Raw genomic sequence first — 19,607 nt, 5'->3', positions numbered from 1 at the left:
TATTCAGACTGCCCTAGAATTTGAAATACACTTTATTACCAAATAGGACACCGAAGGACAGTCAAATAAATGATCAGTGTATTCCTAAGATAATTTAATGCTATTTGGAATTCTGTATTCTTTTTACTCCTAGCTTACTTGAAGTCTGCTTTTATAAACATAACTTTCCCCCTCATATGATTGAAGGTTATTTTTGCTTCAGATTCAAAAAAATCCTCAGGTTGATGTTCCTGATAATTAGTTCTGGTTAATGAGAATGAATAACATTAGGCAAAGACCTTGCAAAACACAGAGGAAAATATCCAGAATTGAGTTTATAAAATTTCAATGTGTATGCAAATTTTCCAGAATGTGCTGCTGAAATACACATATACGCAAACTTATTTTTCTCCTACAAGAAAGTTTCATTACCTTTTGTAGCTTCTGTATATTTTGATTGTTTTTGGCAAGGAAGCTGGGCTCCAAATGTCTCATTTCATGATCCACAGTGTACTCTTGTACTAGACAAGTATTCAGTAAAATTTGCCATATAAATAAATATTGACTAAATAGATTAAATAATGCCTCCATTCCTTGTGCCAGATTGACTAATTTATTTAGATTAACTTTTAACAACAGTTGAAGGCAAACATACTTGTGATATCCCAGAATATTTCATTTCACCTAAAAGTGAAGGCTCATATTTTATTTTTCCTATACATTGATAAACAGAGACACCGAGTCTCCTTTTCCATTTACTAAAGCAAATAACCCAGTTACTCTTTTTGTACAACCTAAATTTTACATTCCATAGGTTAGCAAACGTCCCACATTATTCTCTGATCTTAACTCCTGTTAGTCACTGTTAGCACAAAATAAGCGTTCCATGGCTATTTGGGATTGAATAAATAATTAAAAGTTTTGAAAACTCTAAATCTCACCACAGATATTTTAAGAAGGTAATGAGTGTTCTTTTCTTTTGCATATATTCATAGCCACCGTGTTTTAAGAAGTTAACATATGAATTAAACAATAATGATAAAATTCAGAGTTTTAACAGAGCCAAAAGGAAAAATTTTGAACAATTATAAATAATTTAAAGCTTTTAAAATTTGATAAAGCTTGTCATGTTCATGTTACCTCTACAAAAGAATGTTTTAATTTGGTCTCCATTCATTTACTTATTAAGGGAAATAACCTCTCAAAAGCACATACATCTACAGATCAAAATATTGGATTCCATTTTTTTTAATTTTTCTTATTCAATCATAAGACAAGATATTCCTAGCTGAGTTCTATGTTTTGCTAAAGAAACTTGCAAATCTTCCTTCTCAATGTAGTAAAAGTATATAGAGGGAAAAATATTGTCTTGTTTGGTCTCAGCCTCCTTCTCCTCTCCTTCTTCCTCCTCTTCTTCTTTCTTTGCTTTTCTTGTCTATTGTTCCCCCTACAAACACAGAAATTTCCCAGTGAATATAGAAAGTTATTAATATAGTTTTCAGTAAAGCAGCAGTCTCTCTTTCTTCTCCTGAATATTACTGTGGTATTTGTCTGGCATTGAGGTTCGGTGCATATTGGGGCTTGATCTTCAAACTGCAGCAAATAAGAGGGCCAGCATACAACCATGAATGTGCATTATAGAAGGTCAGTTGAACATGAGGACGAAGAGATGGATTTAGATTCAGAAATAATGGTTTTAGTATTGTTTTAAAGAATCTGTTACCTGCTCTGGAAGTGACTTGAGTAAGGAATGCCAGAAATAAGGGTAAAATCCGTTTTCATTTATGTTCTTCAGTGAAATCACCTAATTTGTAATGGCCACAAAATAGACATAAATTAAACCTAGGTAGATCAGGACAAAAGTAGGTATTATTGGTATTATTTCAAGTCCCTAAATATACCCATGTGGATAAAATTAGAAATTATGCCTTCAGGATGAAAGCGGGCGGGGGGCCCTTCCCCCAGAAATGAACTCCCGAGGGAAGAGTGCTTCAAGATATTTTACAATATTTGATAGTCAAATGAATGCGATCAAAGAGCCATTGAGAATGTTGGGTTGATTGTGAACGAAATTTCAGTTTGGTCAGGGCAAGGGCAGTGAATAAAGAATAAGTCAGTCAAAAATAAATTAGAAGACATAACCTGGCTACAACGTCTGGAGTTTCTCTAGAGGCCTAACTATTCTTCTGCGTTAGGGAAGACAAGGAAAGAAAGCAAAATTCAATTGCAAAGAAATCATAAGATAAAGAGTTGAAATCATTCTAAAAATGTTTCATCATGTAAAGTACTTAATTTTATAGTCTTTTTTTTTTTTTTTTTAGTATAGTGGACACACAACGTTACATTAGTTGCAGGTGTACAGGGTTGTGATTCAACAACTCTATACGTTATTCTATGTTCACTACAAGTATAGCTACCATTCATCACCCATCTGAGTCTCCCAGATTCTCTCAAAATATAAAAATAACTCTTTTTAGTTATAAAAATATATGTTCTTTTCAGGGCATCATATCTGGAATAAATAACATTAACACATGATATTCCCACAATGCCAGCTATTTTAAATCCCTGTAGATAGGGCCCACATCTGAATAGTTGTGAAAAATGAAGCTTTTTAAAAAATTATGTAATAATCCCAGGATCAAAGCAAATAAATGTTTAGATCTTTTCCTTGGTATTCTTACAATTGAATATTCAACAAATTAATTCATCAAATACTTATTAAGCATCTACTTGGATCCTGAAACTATTATAAGATATTGAGATATATCAATGAACAAGCCAGAATAAATTATATCTGTGCTAATAAAGCTATTATTCTATCATGGGGAGGCAAATAATAACCATAAATACAGTATTATAGTAGGCTTAAAAGTGATAAGAAAGAACTATATTAAAAGAAAAAAGAAGGAGTAGGAACTAGTGGATTGAGAGTGACATGTGTGTGGGAATTTTTACATTTTTTGTAATGTGGTCAGAGTAGGCTTCATGGAAAAGGTGACATTTGAGCTAAGACTTGAAGGAAATGATGGGAAGCTGGAATGCGAGTACTATATCTTGGCCAGAATTTGCTGCTTATTTACTTACTTTATCTCCAGATTGTATATATAAAAGTCACGATACCACTCATTTGACAGAAAAATAGCCAAGCAGATTTTTGGTTCCCCTCTTTATTGTAAGCAATATCATGCTGGGGAGAGATTAAGTAGACCAAATTGATTCAAAGCAATTCAAAGCTGTTTATGCATTTAGGTCAGCAGACACTTTTGGCATAGCACAAATTGTGCGTGTTCATGAGGATTAACATTTGAGAAAAGGACTAGGGTTTGTGATAGAAGTTACTACCGAAATTCCTAGTGTATTCAACACAAGGCAGGCCTAATTTTCTTTGTGGTGTCTTTACAGCTATTCAATAGTTTGAGCCATGTTTGTGGAGAAAAAAAAAATCCATGTCAAATGCATTAGCAGACTGTAAGTTGGTTTTCCAGACAGAACTGTAGATGAGCATTGCATGTGCATTATGCATAATTGTAGTTTCACATTTTGGCCACAATCATTTAGATTTCCCAATGATACATGGAAAGAAACTTAAGTAGTACCTAACATGAGAGATTTTCCTTTTTTTAATTTTTTTCCATTTTAACTCAAGTGAAAACAGCAGTTTTACTAGTTAACTGAGAAGCCTTTACATATGAGATTGAGGAATGTTTACTGGCTGCACTGAAGAAACTAATCACCTTTTAGACAGTTTATCTAATTTCATTTTATCTGTATGCTTCATTGAGATCCTGTGTATGAATTGTCTTCTTTTTACTTTCTCAGATTTCAAGGTAGTTTTTCAAGATTATTGCTTTAGAATGTAAAATGTGATTATTCTTTGTAACATAGAAATTTAACTCAGCTCAAATAATCATTGAATGTCTATTCTTGTTCAGTTGGTGCAATAAAAGAGTGGAGGTAGGTACAACGAAAGTAAAAATTTAGATAATAATCCTAAAAGGAGATTTAAATTTGGAGAGCTCTTTGGAAAGTCTGTAATGGATTGAAGAACAAAAGATGAAAAGTCCATAGGCCTGCTCCATATTCACCTACCCCCTGACCCTCTCACTGACTGCAAGGCTGAGATTTAAAAAAAAAAAAAAAAAATATATATATATATATATATATATATTGTCTAGGGGTGCCTGAGTTGTTCAGTAGGTTAATGTTCAACTTCAGCTCAGGTCATGATCCCACGGTTCGTGAGTTCTAGCCCTGCATCGGGCTCTCTGCTGACAGTGTAGAGCCTACTTTGGGTCCTCTGTCCCCTGCTCTCTCTCTGCTCCTCCCCTGCTCGCACTCTCTCTCTCTCTTAAAAATAAATACACATTTAAAAAAGTAAAGAAAGAAAAATATTGTCCAAATATGAGACAAATACCCCTCAACTATCCCCAATGGCTTCATATGTATCTAATTTTTTAAATGTTGGGGATCAGATGAGGAAAGGAAATTGATGAATGTGGGATTGTTGGCATTTACTTAGAGAAGTCTGAAGGAAGGTCTCGAATACTCTAACCTCTTTGTCTCTCTCTCATGATAAACAATGCCCAAGAGCAGAAGGAAGAGGGGGGAGTTCCTTGGAAGATTCTCTGGAACCAAAGCCAGCAGCTGGGGCTGTGCCGTGCACTGGAAAAGACAGCATCTGTGGTTTGGTCCAGGGGGACACGTGGGACAGCCCTGCGGCTACTTCATTTGTTGCATAAGGCATTCTCTGCCCATTTAATGAGAGCAGCAGCCAACAGTGCTGTGATTGTAGTGTTTTAAGGACTTGCGCAGTCAGAGAAACTTTAAATAATGTTAGCCCAGACCTTCATAACCCCAGAAGGGGCCGTGGCCAGCTGGGTTAGGAAAGCTGAAAGACTGCTCTCACTTTCTGAAAATTGTTCCAAAATATGAGCTGTTTTGACTGACACATTCTTCTTCCTTTCTGGTCACACAGAGGTCTAGATATGAGGGACACACCTGACAGGAAGCATCAAGTGACCTGTTTCCTTTTCCTTCAAATAGAAGTCCCAAGTGCATATCTTCTCTGAGAAGTTTAGGGAAGGATGAAGGAGAGCTTCCTGTGCTATCTTTTTAATAAGTACATTACTGGACACTTCCTTCTTTCCTTCATTCACTCATCATTCATTCATGCAGCAAACATTTATGAAAGGTGGATTAGATGACATTGGGTGTGAAGGTTACTGAGATGAATGTAGCTCTAGCTCCCAAAGAGCTCATAGTCCGGTGGGGGAAATTATCTGAACAAACACTTGTCTGGAAAAGAGATTAAAATTTTTGTGACATGTGAGAACTCTACGTTATTTCTGCAAGGAACAACTTCAGTTAATGTCTAGGAATATTCCACATAGGCTTAGGGATTTTTATTCCATGTATTTTCCAGAGTTTTTAGGTAGACCCCAATCATTTAATATACAAAGAGAATCACATCTTTCCTGAGCAGTCAAAGGTTTCAATATGGCCATTCCTATGCATGCTTTTTTGTACAATTATATAAAGGCATATAGACCTGGGGCATAGCACAGAGGTCAGCCACAGCTCTGATAACTGAATTTCTAATAATCTGTTATAATAAGATGGTGGGTTTGGTCTGCCATCTAGTGATTAAGAACTGAATTCTTACAGCTACATTTAAAAGCACATAAAAGGTTTATGAGAAGACAAATCTATGAGGATGTAGGAGAAACAGAAGACAATTGAGTTACTCTTGAATAAAATGTGGATAGATAAAGTACATCTCTTCTCTCTAAGATATCAGTGCCAGGACGTTTGTGGTGATGACTTCACAGTGGATTGGTTCAATTTGTTGGAACAATTGGTAAGGCTAAAAGAACCCCATAGCTTGGAGACAAAATTTTTGGAAGTTACGACACCACAGAAGATTACAAAGTAATGGCAAAATTATCAGACATCCACCAGTCCTCTTCAATTTTAGGAAAGTTAAAGAAACATAAATAGCAAAATACAAGAGTCACAATATTGCAGTTTTGGAATTTTTTTTCAGATTTTATAAAAAAAATGTTTACCCACGTACTCTAAGACCAATAATTGTTTAAGTTCTAGGCTTTAAATCAAGGTTAATGTTAGCATGGGTAAATTTTTATGATTTGGGTAAAGGAGTCAAGATAGTATTGAATGTCTTGGAATGTCATATGAAAATTCCTATTTTTTTTTTATAATATTGTCATTTATAAAATAATTGTGTCATGACAACTCCACTGCAAATTGTCTACAATTTTGCTTTCCATTTTACTTTTCTTTTCATTTACGTGAACGTCTATGTAGAAAGCAGAGGGGACAAACTAATCATAAGGTGCACAACTACCATGTACAAACCCGAGAGCTGCAAGACACCCTGTATTTTCTACTCAGTGTTTCTTTGTACATGTCTTTCATTCAGACATGAACAATGAGAGTTCACTGAGTTTTTGTGCCCTCTGTAATGTGTATGGATTCTTGTGCGGGGGAAGAGAAGACAGGGTTTAGCAGCAAATGTGGTTTTTCATCTCCTTGCCATTTAAAAGCATTCCAACTAACTTTCCACATCATCTTAAATTTAATTATAAATTCTCTGGGGAAAAGGACCAGTGATGACTCAGAGTATATAACTAACTTTTAACATTGTCATTTAAAGAAAGTAATATAGTGGCTCACTTCTTTGTCCCTTGGGTTGAGGTCATGCTGTCTTAAACTTTGAGGAAGAAAGTGATCTTCTATGAGTTAACACAAAAGAGAGAATGTATCTTTTTATTGCAACCTCAAAGAAGCCATAGAGAACAGGATAACTCACCCAGAAGAGGTCTCTCACACATTTTAATATCTAATTGGCAACTTTATTGCATGTCATTTTGATTTTTGTTTGTTTCTCATATTCTCTGTTTCCACATATCTAATTGTTTCATAGGTGCAACTGAGGTCTACTTTACAGTAATAATATATAACTTTTGAAAACAGAACATATATACTTTCAGTATTTTGCACATGCAGTAGGAAGCACATACCCACTTAATTCTCTCAGTAAATATGTGCAAACACTTTTGTCCCCTTAGGGTGGAGAAAGGAAGAACCAAGCTACTTGATCTTATGGTGAATCTCATTTTCAGCCAATGGCATTTAGTGTTATTGGATTATTTCATTGTCAATCATAAAACTTCATGAATATTAAATTCTACTCCTGAAACCAATATTACACTATACGCTAACTAACCAGAATTTAAAGAAACAACTTGAAAAAAAACTTAACGAACAAAATTATTCTTAAGGTATTTACCTAATTGAACTTTTCAGTAGACTATAGAAATAAGTCCATTTCTATATAGCTACATATAGAAATGTAACTTCCTGATGAAACTGCATTATTTCAACGTGACTTTTCACCTAAAACTTATAAGGCTTCTGACCCTCCAGTAGCTTGCTTTCGTTTCAGGCAGGCGGCATCCCACACTGTGTCACACACAGATGGGAGCGTCAGGTAGTTGGTACAAATGGTCTGCAGCCTTTGTTCACCCTCTGTTGGCCCATCTTCCTTCCCTGACTTTTTATACTGGACCAAAGATAAAGGGACTTTGTACCCTCTGATGGCTTGGGGTGGGGACATCTATTTCTTTGAAAGTTGCCAAATGTGTTCTGTTGTAGTATCCAAAAGTGTTGCTATTTCTGTGATTATCTCTGGGAAATGCCTTGACTGAATTTTTGATCGACGTTTGTTTGACGGTCTCTTCTTGGGTTCTAACCCTGGCAAACTTGCCTCGTAGCTGTGTTGGTGACCCCACACCATTCCCGGTAGGGTGTATGTGTTTGCTGGGCAGTCTGAGAACTCCCCGCGTCTCTGAGCCCACCCCTTACCATCACTGCTATCTGCAGAGTGCCATGTCATGGAGAATGAAACTCTTGTTTGACCAAGAAGGGGAAGAAAGCCCTCCTTTGGGCTGGGGCCGCAGACCTTGTGTCTTGACCTTCTCCCTGAGCTCTTGAGTCTTGGTGAGCAGTCATTGAACGCAAAGGACTGGAGAATCCTGACTTCTCCTAGTGTGGCAAACGGCCCAGGGAAGGGGAAGGTGCCTTTGGGGAACGCTCCATCTGTAACAGACACTTTGCACCACTCACTCCTGGTTCCCTTCACAGTGAGGTTCTCTCTGCTCCATAGCTCAGTGCTCAAGAGGTGGGTCTGGGGCTGCAACTTTTGGGACTGACTTACAGACAGTGCCAAATGTCTTTTGAGTCTGTAACCTGCCCATGCGTAGACGGCCCCTCTTCTCCAGGGTTCACACTTTGACCTTATCTCTCTGTGTGTAGAGCAGGATAGAAATGTGTGTACAGGGGTGTCTGCTGGTATGCGTGTGTCTACACACCAGCGTGAGTGTGCCTGTTGACATGGGCACCTCAGAACTCTGGCCTGTGCCCACAATTTCTACAGCTATAAAATGGTAGAGTAACTGCCCCCTACAGTAAAAGCAGTCACCTTCCCAAAAGGTCACAGGCATCCTCCTATGATCGTTCGGAAAACACAAGATTTGAGTGTATCAGGGAAAAGCTGCTCTGACCTGGGGAGGACAGAGGACTTTGGAAGACATGCTCGTTGGCCTATTCAAAAAAGTCATATGTGACTCTAACGAGGGAAAGCAGCTACATTTGGGGCCTTGAGCCCAATCAGATCTGCTTTTCCCCTGGGGAATGCCTGGTCCTCAGACTGTGCTCCCCAGCCTGCAGGAAGGAGTGAAGTGAGGTGGCCAGAGGGCAGCTGAGGGCAGGCCCCTCAGGAATGCATTGTTATTCATGTCTCTTTTCAGAGTCCTACAGTGGATCCTGTAGAAAGGCTGCTGAGCCCCATGCTGGGTGCTCTGAGAAACAACGCAAGTGATGTTTCTGCTCTCCTAGAGGGCTGGTTTTCTCCAGGTCTCCCTCCTCAAGGCAACCCAGTGACGATTGTTCCAATGCTCCTGAATCTGAAGATGATTCAGTTCTTTTCTTTTTTAAAATTTTTTAATGCTTTTTGAGAGAGAGAGAGAGAGAGAGAGAGAGAGAGAGAGTGCGAACAAGAGAGAGGGAGACACCGAATCCGAAGCAGGCTCCAGGCTCAGAGCTGTCAGCACAGAGCCCAACGTGGGGCTCAAACTCACAAATCTTGAGATCATGACCTAGGCCGAAGTTGGACGCTTAACCGACTGAGCCACCCAGGTGCCCCCATGGATGATTCAGTTCTTAAGGTTTCTGGAAAAGTATCCATCCCAGCCCTTTATGAACCAGATCAGTCTATTTTACTGAAAGCCTTCTCACCTTGGGAGAGAGAGTCCGGTGGATGACTTTGGAGGGAGGTCTGGCCATCTGTTTGGGGTGTCACATGACCAGTGACCCACAATTTCCAGCTGCCCTGTGCTGCCAGGTGGGGAACGTGTTCTTTCTTCTGTGATGGGGCTGAGGCGGGGGGCAATGCAGGCCCAGCTGGGGAAGCAGCCTGGCCTCTCCTAGGAGATGCTGTAATAGCACGCTTCTGTCTTTCCTCAGAACCTGCTTTCTCCTTGGCAGTGAGTGCAGCCCAACCTCTGCAGGCTTCGTTTCTGCAGTGTTAACTGATCTCAGGGGTGTCAGCGAGGTGCAGGGGAGGAAGGGACAGAGATGCTGGGGCAGTGGCCAAGAGGACACCCACACCCTCCAGCGTGGCCTTTGACCCAGAGGTTAGGGACCATGCCTATCACTTGTGGGTACGGTTTGTGTATCTGAATAAATTCTGAAGTGCTGTGACCTTTTTTTTTTGTCAATAAAGACATGAAACAAATAAAATAAGCAAAAGTAACAGGGCTTATCTGATGTACAAATTTCTTATTTTGTTTCAGAATAGTCCTGTATTACATGTTAAGGCAGGAATTCTATTTTCTCCCTGGCTTAAAATTCGTGAAACAGCACCAGGTACACAGAGCCAATATTGTTTTGTTGATTAGCTATGTGTTCTGTGACAAACATCTTTTGATGAAAATGAAACAGATTAGAAACTTAGTGTCTTAGAATCTCCTTGTGAATGACACAGAAACCAGGATGTGGTGTCACGCTTTGAAAGCAACTTTCCATTTGCCATATAGCTGTGATGAAGGCTAGATGTGTGAAGCCAAGTATTCCATGGAGCAGTGAAAAGAATGTTATCCAAGGAAAGCTTTCTAAAGTTAGGAAGATGGATATATGGGCCAATGTCTTTATCCTACACTGAAATTTTTATCTGTAGTCTGCATTATCATTTGAGTATATTTATATGGCAAATGATAAATTCTTTCCATTGTAATACTTTGGATAGTGACAGATGGTTACATTTATCATGGTGAGCATTTTATAGTATATATAATTGTCAAATCACTATGTCTTACACCTGAAAATATAATATTGTATATCAACTATACTTCATTAAAATAAAGAAAAATGATAAATTATCTTATAAACTAATGCATTTTTTAAGTTTCAGTTTTATTTTTGTAAAGTATACATTAATGCTGGTGCAATTAAGTTAGTGAACCATAATTCAGATTCACTCACTCATTCATTCATATCTATTTTGTTGAATGTTGGCTCCCTGCAAGGTATGGAGTCAAGCTTTAGAAATACCATGATGAAAAAGAAAAACTAGTCCTTATTTTCATGGCATTTATGGTCTAGTGAAGGAGATAAAAAATAAAAAGTAAAAATGGTAAATTAATATTACTTGTGATAGGTTTTATGAGGGCTGTGATTTTTGCCTGTCTGTTCACATTTTAGAAACTGGTTAATGAGCCGGCATATAAAACAAAATTAATGAATGGATGGGTGGACGACTGAGTTCTTCAAAAAGTACTGAGAGTCATACTAGTTGGATAAAGGAGGTCTCTTTAAAAAAATGTTTAATGTTTATTTATTTTTGAGAGAGAGAGAGAGAGAGCACGAGTGGGGGGAGGGAGATCTACTTCTATAGAGTAGTCAGAGAACTGTGGGGGCAGGTGACAGTAAGCAAAATGTAATAGTGAACTCTGTGTGCCTTCAAGGAGGGAGGGCAAGTTGTGTAAGGACTGGGAGGGAGGAATCTCTGGGCTTTAGAATTTGAGTAGTTTGGAACATTCTACAGGAGTTAAACTAGGATGGTATGATATGATATGATATGATCCACATTGTGTTTTAAAATACTATAGTTTTGTTTCTTAAAAGTCACAAAGTTAAATATATATATATATATTTATCTTAAAATAAATAAATTATATTTATCTTATAATTGTACTGTTATTGTTATGTGTGTAAATGTGTGTATATATTTTCTAAATCTGCATTAAGGTTTTATCTAAGTGTAGAAAAGTATTTGGCAGATATTATATAATAACTTACCATATTGTCGTGGTCAGGACTCCCCTTAATTAATTTTTATGCAAAGATAATTACTGCATTGCCTTTTTAAGCTTTGCTATTCCTTGAGTAAACACCTTTAGTTTAGCAAATACAGTCCATGAAATGGAACGCTATTATTCTTTTTCTATGTTATGTTTAAAACTAATTTTTGAAAACCCATACACTCTTTTTAAAGTTTTTCTTCACAGTGCAAGAATATATATCATCTTCTGTTGTTGTGGGATTTACTAATCTAAAATTTCTAGGGAATTGAAAATCACATAAAAGTTCACCAAACCCGGAAGTTATATATTCCCTTTTGAACTATTCTTTTCCTCCCCCTTTCAAATGGTTTGTTTTTATCTCTTCTTACTGATTTTCCTATGTTTAGTTATCTATACCTTCACAAATGAAATCTTTTGGGAAGCATTATCTGATTAAATATATCTCCTTTGATCACTTTTTTTTCTTCCCCCGTCATGCTGGGCTAGATGTATAAGCATTTCATTGTGAATTGCATTTTGCTTTGTATGTAAATACCAAATAAAGTAAGTTCATCTGTATATTGCCTCCTTGGTAGGTTACTGCTTAGCCCAGAATTTTTAGAACCCACAAGATGACTCCCCTTCTTAAGTATTTCCCAGATTCCAAAATTTCAGATTACTAACCTCCTTTCCCTCCCCCCCCTTCTTTTTTTTCTTATTCTAGAAGGATATGGTGAAGAAATAGCCTGCACTCAGAATGGTCAGATGTACTTAAACAGGGACATTTGGAAACCTGCCCCTTGCCAAATCTGTGTGTGTGACAATGGAGCCATCCTTTGTGACAAGATACAGTGCCAGGATGTACTTGAATGTGCTGACCCTGTAACTCCCCCTGGAGAATGCTGTCCTGTCTGTCCACACACAACTGGAGGTGGCAATACCAATTTTGGTAAGAATGCTCAAGGCCAACTCAGAGCTGGTCCAGTGACTCATCTTTATAGTTGCGGTGGTTTCTGCTCTCAGAATTCAGCAACCAGAGAGAATAATTAAACCACTAGTCAGAGGCGTTTGGGGTTAATGGTTTTGCTCACCCACTTTATGTAACATTAGTGAGAGTGGGGGAAATAATTCGCTGTCTTCTTAAAAACCAGGGGAATTTTTGGCTGAATTTGGTGTTGTTATGTCTAATTTGAGAATCTCTTATACCACTTAAGATGGTCATTTGTTACCCTATCCATGCTGGTTGCCTCCAAGATATTTGTTGGTATTCTATGAGGTACATTAATGTCCAAGAGGAGATCTAGAAAGCATGCTTATCTTCTCTTGTGCCAAATTTGCTCTTGAGAATGGAATGATTATTTCTAATGTAATTTAATGCTAGAGTACCCTCTCTTACATTGGCTCAGAAATGCAGAATGCTTTTAATGATGGCTCAGAAAGACAAGAGAATGGGATAGATTTCCTGGAGAAAAATTTGATATAAATTACTGGTTTTTAAAACTTATTTTGGAGAAAAATGCCTGTGTAATATAGACTATGTATTTGAATACATGTGTTAAAGACACTTACATATAAGAGAAATAAGTTCATATTTTGTGAACCAGGTAAGATTAGCATTAAGCTATCAGGTTATTTGTTTTAGCGGAGTCCTGAGTGGTGACATGCATGCGTCATTGTCAACATAGTGTCAAGGCTTTATTTCCCCTGGCCAAAAATTCCATTGCAAATCACAACAAATATAATGAAGCATTCAACCATATTTTCATGGAAAAATTAGAGAGTAGTTTACCAACTCTCCTCTTGGATATCATTCAATAGTAACAATATGCCTTGAATAAATAACCAAACTCAAAGTTTAGCAATATAATGAAGAAGGTATAATAGAAAGGATTAAAAACAAGACACCTAAGGGCTATCCAAAGCTGATGCAATGTGCAACGAAGCCCCAGGAACAAAGTAAAACTAAACCTGTAGAGATATGTCAATAATAACTTGGGACAATAGTGGCAAATTAAAAAAAAATAGGGGCACCTAGATGACACAGTGGGTTGAGTGTCTGACTCTTGATTTTGGCTCAGGTCATGATCTCACAGTTTCATGAATTCAATCCCCACACCAGGCCCTGTGCTGACAGTTTGGAGCCTGCTTGGGATTCTCTCTGTCTCTCTTCCTCTCTCTCTGCCCCTCTTCCTCTCTCTCTGCCCCTCTCCCACTTGCACTGTCTCTATCTCTGTCTCAAAATAAATAAATAAAAACTTTAAAAAAAACAGCAAAATATGTGACATTCTACAAATAGCTTGGTTTAAAAAGTCCGGTTTATTCCAAAATGAATAATAAAAACAGAGTTAGCAAGAGCACTGATACAAAAATACTCTCAGGAAAAAAAGGTGGGAGAGTTTGGCTAAATTTACCAAATAACACGCTGGTAAGTACCACAAAACGGATAAAAATTATGACCATTTCGCCATAAACTAAGTAAAACCTAATGAAGTAATTTATTAAGAAAGGCCTACATTACAAATACAGCAAAAATTAATGATGAGCAAGGAAGTGGAAGCAAAACCAAAAGCCATCATAGGGAAATGAAGATGACATAGGAAGAAGCACAGGAAGAATCAATACTGCCATAACATAGATAACAGATCTATGAAAAAAGGGCTTTTGGTTGAAAAGTTGAAATAAGATATTTGGCAAAGATGAATAAGTATTCTTGATAAAGACGCTTGTAACTTAGTACCAAATGGCATTTCATTAACATGGTAAAATATTTACATGTCAACATAGAAGCTTCGTAATATTTAATATTAGAATTGCTTTCTCCAAACTCAGAGATAGAACATGGATATCCATTATTACCATTACAATTTAATATCTGAACAATTAGATAAGAAAAAGAAATAGACGTTTAGAAATGAGAAGAGAGGAGGTAAAATGATTAGCTGCATAGAATATAATTGTGTACTTATAAAACTTAAGGGAATGAGGTAAAAAATACTAAAAAAATAAGTGCAGTGTAAACTTAACAAACAAATTAATAAATTTGCTATATACAGTCACCCCATAGAATAAATAATAGGAATAAAAAAACCTCATTTATAATAGCAACAGATAGGATAAAATGGCTAAGAATAAACATGTGATGTATAAGATCTATTTGAAGAAAACTATAAAACAGGGGTGCCTGGGTGGCTCAGTTGGTTAAGCTTCTGACTTCAGCTTAAGTCATGATCTCACGGTTTGTGGGTTTGAGCCTCATGTCAGGCTCTGTGCTGACAGCTCAGAGCCTGGAGCCTGCTTCCAATTCTGTGTCTCCCTCTCTCTCTGTCCCTCCCCCGCTCACACTCTCATTCTCTCTCAAAAATAAACATTAAAAAAATTTAAAAAAAAAAGAAAACTATAAAACACTACAAACTCAAATAACAACTTGAAAAAATGGAATGTCCCATTATGTTTTGGGTTAGTAAGACTAATAATAGGAAAAAAAAACAGTAATAGTGGCCCACTCTGGGGTGGGGGTGAAATGTGGGAACTAGGGGAAGGGGGCAAGATGGAAGGAGATATTTTCACTCTATAATTGTATACCTTTAATGTATTTTGGTTTTTCAGCCATATGAATGAATAGCTTACTCAAAAAAGCATAAAAAAATATAGGATATTGATTGAAAATTCATTACAATTTTAATAGTTAATTTTATAATTTAGTGAACTTTAAATGCTATATGAATGGTGTGAAGAATATTCAAATAATGTTGGAATTTTCCAAAGGGATGCATATTTTGCCTGTAATGGAAATATTGATCAAAAACAACTTTTGAGTTTTGCTTACTGGTAATAGGGAAACCTGTTTAGGTTAAATTCTGACTCCCCAAAAAACCTATTATTGAAAATAAATATTTAGGAGATTCTCAATTACTGTTTCTTCATAAAATAACATATTTATTCTTTCCCTTTTATAGGTAGAGGAAGAAAGGTAAGTTTTACTTTGCATAGTTCCATTTTCATAAATTTCTTTTTTATTCTATGATAACTGTTCACACAGGACTGTGCTTTGTGTATTTGAAAGTCTTTTGTAAAGTACAAGTCTTTTGTAAGTACATACCATATAAATAAAAATATATAAACACAGTTCAGCTACTTTGCTTATAGATTACAACTGCCTCTATTTTATTCACTTTGTTAATTTTTGTTTATAGATATTTTTCTAGAAGGTTGTAAATCTCTTAGGGATTGAGACTGTGCCACATGAGCCTTTGAATTACTTACATGTATCACTGTACTTAGTATATACCTTGCACATATTAGAAGTGCAGTAACTGCTTAGTGGAAGGAAGGAAGGAAGGAAGGAGGGAAGGAAGGAAGGAAGGAAGGAAAGAAGGAAGGAAGGGAGGAAGGAAGGAAGGAAGGAAGGAAGGAAGGAAGGAAGGAAGGAAGGGAGGGAGGAAGGGTAGGTGAGTGGGTGATGGCTGTTGTTCAGTGGGGTTGTGGTCCTGCTTCTATTGGTTGGGAAGTAAAGATATGTCTAAAAGAATTAATTGAACACTTTACCAAACACACATCACCTTCTCTTCCCTCCCCTTCTGCCATTTCAAGGAGCCTAAGATCTAATCCCAGAGGCAAGCCTTACACTCAAGAGCACAATGTATGATATTGTTATGAGCCTAGATACAGCTGGCCAGTTTAGCCACTTGTCATCTGGATATGGGTAATCCCCCTGAGTGAAGAGAGTTACATTCCCTTGGAATTGTTCTCAGTTTTCTAGGTAATTTAAAAACTGTGGCATTTGCTTCAGTCTTATCCAGATGGGATGGGCACAGGGATCAGGAATGGAAATGGGAAGTCATCCCAAATTTCATGGCAGATATTAGGCAGATTACCAGCGACTTTAAATTGCCTTTACTTTTGCATACAGTAGAACTTCAGTAAGGTGATAAAGCAATGCTACACCTTCATGGTGAATGAAAGTGATGCTATCAAGGGAGGTCCTGGCTACTTTTATACTTTTGGATTAAAAAGGCAGTACCAAAAATTGTCTTATTTGGAATAAATATCAGTGAAGCTATTTAGATTTGAATATATGTCAAATGAATAGGTCTACAAATACCAGCTTACATTTATTTACATCTGAAATTAAATCTGAAGTTTTCCAAAGGCAGTATGGGACAGCTGGGAGAAAGACACACTCAAACCAGCTGCCAATTTACCACATTCTAGTTATGTGCCGCTATATTCATGACTCTGTCATTTGTTATCATGTGCCATCAGAACTTTCAGAGCAATGTTATAAAAATGTATTTTGTACGTGGTTTATATTAATACTGATGTTATTTATAATCTATTCTCTCATGCATGTTAATTCCCAAATAATTACTGAGCCTTTGTTATATCCCTGTATGAGGCAAATGATACAGATGGTGCAATGGTGGGCAAAACGCTGTGGCTGTCTCCATGGTAATGGCATCCTAGAAAAGTGGCAAGGCATGTCCATGTGGCATTAAGTGATAAGTAACAGACAAGAGGTAAAATTAAACTGTAATTCACATCTGAATCAGAGTATTTGAATGTTATCTTTCCCAGTGAGTATGAAAATCACATTTAGCAAAAGTTTAGATAAATCTTCACTGCATATAAATTAACTTATTCAAAGCCCATATTATTTTTTATTTTTTCAAAGCCCATATTTAAAAAAAGCAACAAATACTTACATTAGTGGCTTATTTCCAAAATAAGAATTATCACAGAATCATTAGAAAAATTTATCATGGAACCTGATAATGTAACACCGAATCCCATATCAAGTATTGTGGAGCAATAAAAAGTTTGTAATAAGACATCAAAAAACTTACAATTTAGTTGAGAAAGGTACAAGCAAATACCATTCTCTTAAACACAAAGTAAGAGCAAAGGCTGCATTGTAATTGCTGGTCTCATAAAATGGAGATTTCCCAGTCATTCTTAGTGGACTATTTCATTTTTCTCTCTTTGGTTGAAATAATTTCTCCTCACTTTTTGCTTGTTTTTTCTAAATTTATTCCAGAAATAAAGATTTTTTTTCAGCATTATTCTCATAAAGTCCTTTAGGTGTTCGGCACACATTTACCTACCCTTCCTAAATAATTCAAATTCTTTCAGCATCTCAAAGAAAGCCCTTACAGCTCTTAAAAGATGAATTTTTATTACTTTCAGATTATATTATAAATGGAAAGACCCAAGCTAGAAGTTAGGAGACTTAGAAATGCAGAAATAAGCCTGCTCTGTTTTACTGACCATATGTGTTCATCCCTTTCTTCTCTAGTCTTTTTGTAGGTTGTCTTTTAGTCTCTTGTGTTCTAACTTGAACTTAACTCATATAGAGCTCCCTCCTGCTTCTGTAGAGAAATTTCCCAGGGCTGAATTATCAATTTATTCCTGACTTCCTAACCTTGGCAGTAGAATCAGCAGTGATGATCAGGGTATTGTTCTGCTATTGAATCCATTATTAAGACTATGATGATTGTAAAATAATTTTTAAATATCACTTTACAAAATTTTCTCAGAGGTGGGATACTACTGGAAGGATATAACTAAATTGTACCTATCAGGAGTACACTTAGGAGATCTGGATCAAACACCCAAAAAATATGTATGATCTTTAACCTACAACTTCAACTTCTAGAGATACACCATAAGGTATTAGTTAGAGGTACTACACAAGTATTTATAAACAAGGATATTCATTGTAATGATATTTTTAATTGTAAAAATGAAAGTATAATCTAAGAGTAAAATACTGAGGCATTGATTAAGTAAACCAAGTTCAGGTAAACAATGGAAAACTAAGAATACTACAGTGTTAAAAGTGGTTATCTCCTGGGTGTTGGGTATAATATTTAATTTCTTTTGTAAGTTTCCTCTATTTTCAAAATTCCCTGTTAACCAATATACTTTTTATAATCAGATAGAAGAGCAATATATGTGAAAATAAAAATTAAATAAAATAGAACTCATTAGTCTTTTTTAAAAATTTTTAAACATTTATTTATTATTGAGAGACAGAGCGTGAGCAGGGGAGGGGTAGAGAGAGGGGAGACACAGAATCTGAGGTAGGCTTCAGGCTCTGAGCTGTCAGCTCAGAGCCCGATGAGGGGCTCGAACTCATGAACTGTGAGATCATGACCTGAGCCGAAGTTGGTCGCCTAACCATCTGAGCCACCCAGGTGCCCCTAGAACTCATTATTCTTGCTTCTTCTACATTTTGGATATAATCCTTAATGTAGTCATACTTTGCAATTAACCAGTAAAAAGCATTATTTCATACTATAGTAATGGAAATTAATATTGTCAAGAATTTATTGAGGTTTTCTGTTAGACAAAACGAGGATGTAAAGTAGATTTGATCATAACCTTAAGGAGACCAAAATCTGTTGGAAGACAAATTCAAAAATAAATAATACAAGTAGATACAAGGTAAAATAAAGGTATATGAAGGTAGAATTCATCCAATATTATTTTACCTATGTACTTGAAATCATGCTCTGAGAATACAATTTTTGAGAGACTGAAGTTCTAAGAATCCCATCTACATCTGTTATGTTTGCTACATCTATTATAAAAGGCAATTAAATTGTCCAATGTTATTTCCTTTATGTTATGATTGTTTTTTGTGTTATTTTTATCTTCCTATTCAGTTAATATTTTTTCTTGATTTTCTTCAGATATTGAGAATTACCTAACCAATATAAGTATGTCCTTTCTTTCTTCTTTCTTTCTTTCTTTCTTTCTTTCTTTCTTTCTTTCTTTCTTTCTTTCTTTCTTTCTTTTGAAAATGAGCAAACATACCTCTTGTTATTTCTCAGATTCTTCCATGAGTTTTAAAAAAGGTGGCAAGAGTTTTAGGAATGGCATCTGATAAGTTACTAAAACTAGGTGGCATAGAATATGAGTGTGAAAATTCAACATATCCAAGTTTTGTATTTTCTCTGAGTTTTCAGTCTTTGGGTAGTTTTTCCTATGGTGCTTTGACTTTACATCCTTTTAATCACAAGTATTTCTTGGTCTGGTCAGTTCTTTAGATATTCACTATAAAGACTGAAATTACGCATTTCAAACATTGGATTGATATTTTTGTGTCTTTCAGATGAGTAGTAATTTTTTTCATCAATGTCTGACTACTATAAATATTGCTTCTTTTCTCATTTTTGTTTTTTACATTTCTTACATAGAAATTCTCAGTGTTTACATGGAATATTCTAGTATGATATGACTATCCTCACCAAGCTATTATATTTT

General features: G+C 36.2%; 1 protein-coding gene across 1 annotated transcript in view; it reads left to right on the top strand.

The window, feature by feature from the left end:
- The window catches only part of COL5A2 (collagen type V alpha 2 chain), a 146,600-nt gene that overhangs the window by 59,953 nt on the left and 67,040 nt on the right, over positions 1 to 19,607 (top strand). The window contains exons 2-3 of the mRNA XM_015077654.3: positions 12,067 to 12,291; positions 15,299 to 15,312. Of these exons, the coding sequence (XP_014933140.1) occupies positions 12,067 to 12,291; positions 15,299 to 15,312 (239 nt within the window). The remainder of the gene's footprint in view (positions 1 to 12,066; positions 12,292 to 15,298; positions 15,313 to 19,607) is intronic.

Source organism: Acinonyx jubatus, chromosome C1, assembly GCF_027475565.1.
Source record: "Acinonyx jubatus isolate Ajub_Pintada_27869175 chromosome C1, VMU_Ajub_asm_v1.0, whole genome shotgun sequence".
NCBI classification, from domain to species: domain Eukaryota; kingdom Metazoa; phylum Chordata; class Mammalia; order Carnivora; family Felidae; genus Acinonyx; species Acinonyx jubatus.
This window is presented reverse-complemented; position numbering and strand designations above follow the sequence as displayed.